Source organism: Buceros rhinoceros, unplaced genomic scaffold (assembly GCF_000710305.1).
Source record: "Buceros rhinoceros silvestris isolate BGI_N320 unplaced genomic scaffold, ASM71030v1 scaffold13960, whole genome shotgun sequence".
In the NCBI taxonomy this organism is placed as follows: domain Eukaryota; kingdom Metazoa; phylum Chordata; class Aves; order Bucerotiformes; family Bucerotidae; genus Buceros; species Buceros rhinoceros.
Window position 1 is genome coordinate 9,260 of NW_010389131.1, and position 8,495 is coordinate 17,754.

Consider the following 8,495-nt stretch of genomic DNA (forward strand, 5'->3'; position numbering starts at 1 on the left):
CCTGCTAAAAGGCATACTCAAAATTCTGCTCCATTTCGTAGCACAGAGAAGACCTTTATCAATGCTGAGGACGGGAGAAGAACTGTGATAATTTGCGATTTTCCTGAGCCAAATGCTTTGCTTTAGTAGCTGGTTTGTGCCCGCAGAGAGAATTCCCCACCAAAATTAAGCACCAGGCAGTGCGAGCCGCTGCTCTGGCTCCTGTTATCTTGACAGGACCCATGTCATATCCCCAAAGATTTAGTGTAATGGGGACCTTGTATTTTAAAACTACATCAACTCCATTAAGATTACATGGTGAAACTTCCTCCTGCTAGAGGAATGCAGAAGTTACAGTCCTTGTACCAGTTCCAATTTGCTCAAATTGCTTAAATATCACAGATTTAGGTTGCACTTAATAACCCAGGAGGTAACTGAAAATTATATATTCACAACCTGAAAAGTTAATCGTATTACAAGCTACTACTTTGATATTACCTGACATTGTGCTAACACAGACTTTACATTTCAAGCAGCAGCTAAAACATAATTTATTGAATATGTTGATAACCAACCGGTGTATTTGTTCACTTAAGCTCTACAAAGGTTGGCTATGGAAAACTGATATGGAAAAGACTGCAAAGAGGATTAATACGGGCATTCTGACCGTGCTGCTCCGCCTCGCTCTTCACATGAAGGAGAAAAACCCCAGTTCCCAGATCGATAGCTATCATCTCGCAATTTTAGAGGAACAAGAGGGAAACTTCGCAATCTCTTGCGGCTGAACAAGCCATTTGTGCACTCCCAAATGCCAGACTCATTGCAGAGCGCAGGCCGTGCTTGGAGTGTACAGAACATTCTCCCTTCTCGAGAGCCCTGAAGGACACTCACCCGCCTGGCGCGGGAGCCTGCCATTTTCTACCACTGGCAGATTCTCTGCAGGTCCTCAACAAAGCACACAATAGACTTGTCTTACGAGTACTGCTTGAAGCACCCAGGGCTAGATCCTGGGGTAAAAATCGGCTTATACGCTTCCCAAAGGACGAATAATGCGATGAATTACAAAGTCAGTCAGAGAGATGTCTCTGTGCAGGAGGTGCTGGACACACAGAAGCCTCTGATAATGCTTTCCTGGCCAGCTTGGAGATGGAACAAGGCAGAGTGAACAAACCTCCCCACATGCCACACCACGCACCAGAAGTCCCAGGAGGGACAGGACCGCAGGACCTGGCTGCAAGTAACAGGAAAGGGGGATGAGCACAAAGAGACAGTAGCGGTGCTTGGCAGACCTGGATTGTCCCCGCCAGCCTCCTCTCCCACAATGCCGTTGCAGTACATGGCGTGCAGCTCGATCTCCGCCGCCGGAAAGCCTTGGTCACACAACGGGCACGACACGCAGTCAGCAGCTGGAGGACTGCACTCCGGCGCAGTCCTGCCAGCATCTTCATCTCCACCAGCCTAAGGAAGAAGAACAAATTAGCCAGAGAGTTAATTGTGCCATTTCTCTTCAAAGTGCAGAGCTCCATGCTGTCTGGTAGCTACTAACCCTCCCACAGACTCAGCTTTTCTTGGGAAGTTTTATTCTCCCTTCATCACATACAGGTCAGAAATAACACCACTGGCCGAGTAAACTGTGCAGCACTAATAACTAATTCTTCTTCCAAAGGCAACATGTCCTTCTGAATCATGGTGAAGCCTCCCTGCACAGCTGTGCACACCATTTAAGGTGAACATCACCTGTACTACCGCGGAAAAATGGAAAAGCTTCCATTAATCAGGAGAGCTCAGAAGCGAAACTGATGGAAAATGCATGGGGCAAAGCAAGAGTTCAACACCTGACTTGTGCTCATCAGTTCCTGGACACGATCCATGCCACCCAGGCGGCACTGTCTGGGAACACAGCTTCCCCCAGGATGAAAGGAGGCTGCTGTGCTCTTAGGGAGTCTGGAGAGATCACTGGGAAGCTCCTCCTCTCTAGAGGAGGTGGCTGGAGCAGTCAGAGGGGACACAAATCAAGGAGAGAGGCGACACCATTAAAAATCAATGTCACACAAAATTACTAGCAGTGGCTTTTCACCAGGGCAAAATGTCACAGTCCATGTGTGTTCTCTGGGTGCCATTACCACTTACCTATACTCTCTTTTTGCATCAGTTCCACAGCAGCAAAGGTGCTTCACTACCCACCCACAGTGATACAGCCTGCGCCCTACACTACTGATGCTCCCAAGACACAGCAGACTGCTGCCATCTCGCTCCTAACTAGATCTCTGCCTAGTCACCCTTGCTACGAGATTTCTCCACATTTAAGAAAGAACCTTCAACCACAACCTGCAGTGATTCTAAACAGTTATTTAAATAATAACCATGTAGAGGAAATCTATAGGAAATTAATATAGGAAAGTTTTCTGTGCTTAGGGCTAAGCGGTGACATGCAGGCAGCATGCAGCAAAACTGCCGTCTGCTTCCCTCCAATGGTATAATTTCAGGGAAGCAGGAACTGGAGTCAGCCAAGATGCTCAGTGCCACTGGAGTACTTTGTCGTACTGCTCAGTTTCTCCAAATGAGGGTCTGATCCTGATTTTTATGTCCTAAAGGGAAGGAGGGTGCTTTGTTGACTCAGAGGAGCTATGCCAAAAAATTGCAAGACTGGGCCTTAAACTGAGAATTCAACTCACAAAACGCATTTCTCCCAGACCCCGGCTAAGAGGCTACGGCACCGAGCCGCTGAACACCCGCTCTCATTTCCAGGGAGGCTCTGCCCTGGATTTCTGCAGAGGAGTTGCTGGAGTTCCTCCAGCCGAACACAGGCTGTTGAAGTACATCGCTTACGGCATTAGCACTTGTACCCTGCTCTCACATCGCGGTGTCACTACATCTTGTGAAGTCCTCACCGTGGGGCGTCACACAGTGGAGCCGTAAAAAACAAGATGTGCCAAATATGAATGATCAGATCAAACCTGCCTTATCCGAGTCAGACAACACACGTAAAAAACATGACGGGAAGAGCAGGAGGCACCGCTCCTTCTAGCTGCCATTTTTAACTCAATCTTAGGAGATCACCGATTCCGCACACCCTGCCCACCTACATTCTGTGGTAAATTACTAATTTTAAATGGAAATCCAACATTCTGTAACAAAAGACACCACAGTCCCAAAACTGCTTGTACAAAACCTTGCTGTTACAGTCTGGAAAACCTCAACTGCAGAAGCAATCACCCCTGTCAGAGGCAAAGCCTCTCCTCTTCAGCAGAGGAAATTGCCTACAAGACATAGCACTTGCAGCCAACAGCCAGCCAAGAGCAATGCTAGAGGCTGAGCTCAAAAGAAGACTCCTGTGTCCTGGCTTGGCACCTGCTAGGAAGAAGTCAGTCCCAGCAGTCTACATTTGCTCCACGCTAAAGGCTGAAACACATGGAAGCTGTTTCTGCTGTCTTCCTGGAGGGCTGCAGGCTTTGGATTGGTACCTGCTGCCGACGATAACGTTGTCAAACCACCCGTAGGCAGCCCCACCGCACCGCTCCCAAACACCCGCCGATCACTTTGTGCCGTCTAGGCAGAGGTGCGAGACCTGGGGAGCCCTCTGCAAGCACGAGGGACAGGGCCACAGGCAAACGGGTCACAAATGTGCTCTGGTGGCTGCAGCTACCCTGCCTGGCACCGGACCGGTGCCTCTCGCTGCTGCTGCGGTCTCTAATTGACTGAGCAGTGCTTTGAGGTACCTACAGAACGAAAGGCACAAGAGAAGAGAAGCTAGTTTATTAAGAGGCCTGTGACAATGAGACATCAGAGCTGCAGACGCACTGTACAAGCTGCAGACTCCCAGAACGAGCTTTCCACAAATGAATCCTCTTGTCAAGAGCTGTACGATGCTGTATTCATGTACCCTGCCAGAGGAGTACTTGGCAGCCCCTTTGATATCGCTCTCTAAATTAACAGACAAAGGGAGTTTTATCAGAAGCAGGAACTGAAGTCAGATGTTGGTACAGCGACAGCTGCAGAGCAATTGCTGCACAGGTGTGACAGCATGGGGAAAGGAGCCGCACAACAGCGCACATCTGCATCGGAAGGGAAGAGGATGGCCCTGCTGCTGACTTGCAATTGCTGTCAACTATTACTGCACAGACACCGAGATTGCCGGGCTCAGGTCACTCTGCTTGGATTGCAAACCACCACCAGCCCTCCACACTCCAATGCCATCTTTATCCCAGCCCCGTCTCTGGGTGAACCCCTCCTCTTAGCATCTTGGAGTTGGTCTGTGGAGAACAAACACCAGAGGGGTGTAACAACGAAAAGCACGTCACTGCACAAGTGACCGGGGTTTACTAGCCCCAGTAATGAAGCCGCTGGGGTCCCTCTGCATCACTGACCATCACAGCGCTAAACCTCTGAGCATGGGCAAGCCACAGTGCTGCCATCCACACTGATGGCATCCTCCAGCACAGCCACATGTGTGGTATAAAGGAACGAGCTCAACTGATAACAACTCTCCAACTACGGGACTGAAAGGCTCCAGAAGCAGCTGCACGCAGCCCCCAGCCAAAAGGGACTGAAGAAAAGCAAAGAGGGAAGCGTTTGTGAGGATCCCAAGAGCAGAAGCCCAAGTCCCCAGCTGCCCCAGGGGAAATGCTAGCACAGCCCAGCTGAACCAAGGTCTAGAGGGCAGGTCTGGAAAGAGGATCCTTCTCCAGCTTCTTACCTGCATGGGTGCATCTCTGCTGCCCGAACAGAGCTCTTCTCTCTCTGCCTCAACAGCTTCCAGTGGACTTGGCTGGGTCTCTGCGGAAAAACACCTCCATGTCAGTGCAGATTTACAGCCCCCAAACTATCTCTTCCCTTGTTGATGTAGCTTAGCCCATTTCTTAACAGCGTTTTCACAGCTTCAAAACATTTTTTTTTAGACTTGCCACAAATGTTATCAGCACAGCCGGATGAGGGGTTAAAAGTCACAGCACGGTGGTGTGAAGACAAAGCCACTGCAGCTTTGCGGCTTCATGGGGAGTGAGACTAGACACAGGCAAAGTGCGTGGGACACTTGCTGGGATAGAGACAAAGCAAGAATAGAGCTCTCCTCACATCGAGACAAACAGAGCTCCCGTTCTGCTGTCTGCCTCGCAGTCACACCTTCTTCAGACCTCCACCTCTTCCTTAGCAACACATTATGCCTCCAAGCACCACCATGACCTCTCTCTCTACAGCTGGTCGTGAACAGGAGCGGTCTTCTTCATTATTTGTTTCACTTAAAACCCTGGACTGGAAAATCTCAAACACGGTAGGAGAGACCAAGGAAGAAAAACCTGTTGGTCCCAAACATGTTTAATAACGTAAGACAAAAATTATTTCAGTTCTCCTGCTTTATACGTATCTTGACACTGAAAAATCTGAACATTTCTGGATTCTATTGCAGAGGCCACTCCTGACACTCTGTTTTTGAGTGATCTCTCCATGCCAACGTACATGCTGGTGTCTCTTCAGCACCCAGTCCCTGGCAATCTCTGGTCACAGAAATGTCTTAGAGGAACCAGGTCCAAAATCAGGGCATCTAGTTAAATCACCTGGATAATTTCAGCCTGACAGAGCTGGGAAATTAACCCCGCTTTGTTCAAATAACTTGAAAATTCTCTTCTGTTCTCTGAATTTTTAGAGTGTGTAACTTTCAGTGCAAAATTTAGAACATTCTCAAGTGCGTCTTACCTGGACAAACAGAAATTTCTTCTTCAGCAGAGTGTTCTGCAGCAATACCTGGGCTCCTTTTACTGACGAGTGGGGTCAACACAGAAATGCTGTTCAAAATATAAATATAATATAAATCTCCAATCCAGTAGGGATGACAGCACACACCCGCCTGTCTCACGCAGTTTGGAACAGCAGACAATGCTGTAATTTCCAAGTGGTCAATATCTGACAGCCAGAAATGACCAGGATAGCAGTGAAATATGGGTATAAAATGCTGTCCTAAGCAAAAACCCCAAAGGGAATACTTTTTCTTCTAGAAGCCCTTGACAAAAAGGCACCAAGGGTCACTATCTCATGCCAGGGGAGCAAAAATACCTGCTCACAACTGCAGGCCTCTCTTGACTCTTTCTACTCTTAGAAGGTTTGGGAGCTGTGCAGGTACCAGCACTGCGTGTGTTTCTATCTGGGAAAGAAAATCCTCAGAGAGTAAAGACACAGACTTGCTTTACCCCACATTGCCCTCTCCCTCCTCACACTGCTGGTTTTCTTCCTTATCCCCGTGTCTGGCAGCCAGAAGCCACACAGATGCAACACCAGGCCAGGCTTCCCTCCAGCAAAATCCTAATAGCATTAGCGCGGCGCTTCCTCCAAGCAGCACCAGGCACCACTCCTCTCATTTCAGCCTTCGGACTCCTCCCGTCTCTTCCTCCCCCCTCGCTGCTCGGTGTCTTTCCCAAACAGGCAGGCATTGCTGAGCAAGTCTGGCACCCATGCTGACACGCTCTGCGCTTCGCGTGGCTCTCTGATTAGTCTGATCAAGTATGCAAGAACACAATTTAAAAACATGAATCCCCATCCTGACAAACAGGAGATTTATTAAGCTCAGCCACAGGCCTTAGAGAGGAGAGAACAGCCACTGCTGATTTATGATAAATAACAAAACTCTGATAGGGAATCACAAGTGGCTTTTCTCTCTAAATAAAGCATCTCAAAGCATTTGTTATGAATCCAGGCTGAGCATGTGTTACTCTGTGTCTAACATCAGGGCTCTCTTCAAAAGAGCTCACATAGAACAACTTCCTATGACATTTATAAAATGGGCTAATCAATTTGAAGTCAAACCACATTTCTTGCTACACCAACTATCTGCTGGTAACAAAGCCTATAATCATTTATTAAAACCCCGATCTACCACGCTCTTCACAAAGCGTAAAACAATCAGGCAGGGCAGACCGCAGAAAGCAGAGCAGCCTCTTCTCCCTGCTGCCGCCTCCTGAACTGCTTCACTACCCACAGACAGCTCAGAGCCACGTCTTCCTACTAAGCGCTGCTGAGGCCAGCCGGTCGGGGTGCTGAGCCCTACCCGAGAGAGGACTGCGCTTGGCAAATTACCAGCGGCCAGATGGCAACGCTTAATGTGCACAAAACTGCGAAGACCGCAGCCATGTCTTGCCTTGCTGCAGATGTGCCAGCTGCTGAAGGAGGGGCCGCAGCACCCAGGTGTGTCCCAGCCCCGAGGAGGGGCAGCCAGGAGCTCCTGGGGATGTCCCAAACTAACCCCACCAGCCACACCGAAGGAAAGAAGTCCCTTCTCCTTCCGTATTCAGCCCTGGCCTCTTCTGCCGTGAGTGGGCGGGCGGCCAGCACTGCAGAGCGCACACCTCAGTGCCTCCCATGCAAGCACTGAGCTCAGACCTCAGCTGTCACAGACTCATCAGCCGCGGCAAATGCAGGTTCCTTCTGCTCCCCAAGGCGAGCTTTAAGCTTGTTAGAAAGGTGCAAGCAAGAGGGATTTTTGTACTCTGCATATTGATATTAACTGCTCAGGCCAAATGCTGTTAGATCAGAGGAAAATTGGCAGTTTTGTTCCAAAGCAGGTTTAAATTATAAAACCCAGCAAATTAAAAACATGACATTATCTGCCCTCTCTTGTAACTTGCTCCTTGAATCATCTCCCATTTGCCCTTCTTCTCCCACAGCTTTTGCTGCAGAATTGCATCCAGAGAAAGGGGGGGGGGAAGAAGAAAAAAAAATGAAAAGGAAAAGAGGAGTAGGCTTAAATCTGAAGAAAATCATGTTGACTTGTCCCACACCTGTCATCTGCTGAAGTGGCTTTTCTGGAGCACTGCACTCTATCTTTGGCTGATAGGCAGTGCCGTCTGGCTTCCTCCTCCCTCCTTTCCTCTTCAGCAGTAAGGCAAGAACATAAAAATACACACAGAAATCCAGTAAACTCTCCACCATGCTGCCTGTGCGCCTTCCCAGACAGACCACGTGATGACATCGCTATAACTCACCTTCAGCTCACCTACCCATCTCTGCAGCTTTACTGCACTGTGTCACATTAGCTTCAGAGGGCAAGAATCAAGCCCTCCAAACCGTACAGGATGCACCTTGCACATTTTATAAAGTAACAAGAGTAACTGATCTCTTCTCCCCAGCCGTGTCTCCCCCTCTCCGTCACGGCTCCAAAGCCATGGATTTCCGGGGTCACCTAACAGCAGCGACTGCAGCCAGCCTTTCCAGGGAGCCCTGCGGCGAGCCCTGGTGAGACTGCACCCCAAAACACTCCAGGCAGAGCCCAGGTCACAGAGCGAGCCCCGCGCTCTGAAAACACCCTCCTCACCTCTGTGCAAGCTGCACGGGTTCCCCATCTTCACGCATGTCCTCTGTGGGCAACAACTGGGAGGCCTGGAAAGGAAAATTCTGGTGTCACATAAAACAATGTACCCAGCTAACCGGGACCTGCTGGGTCATCAGATTCTGTTCATGACATTGCACCCAATCTGTTATGTATTGTTTTCTGGAAGTGGCTAAGTACCCATCCTGATCTAGTCAGCTCT

General features: G+C 49.3%; 1 protein-coding gene across 1 annotated transcript in view; it reads right to left on the reverse strand.

The window, feature by feature from the left end:
- Positions 1 to 8,495, reverse strand: part of UIMC1 (ubiquitin interaction motif containing 1) — a 35,531-nt gene that overhangs the window by 9,200 nt on the left and 17,836 nt on the right. The window contains exons 6-9 of the mRNA XM_010133167.1: positions 8,279 to 8,343; positions 5,671 to 5,759; positions 4,676 to 4,755; positions 1,269 to 1,437 (exon numbers count right to left, since the gene is read on the reverse strand). Coding sequence (XP_010131469.1) covers positions 1,269 to 1,437; positions 4,676 to 4,755; positions 5,671 to 5,759; positions 8,279 to 8,343 — 403 coding nt within the window. The remainder of the gene's footprint in view (positions 1 to 1,268; positions 1,438 to 4,675; positions 4,756 to 5,670; positions 5,760 to 8,278; positions 8,344 to 8,495) is intronic.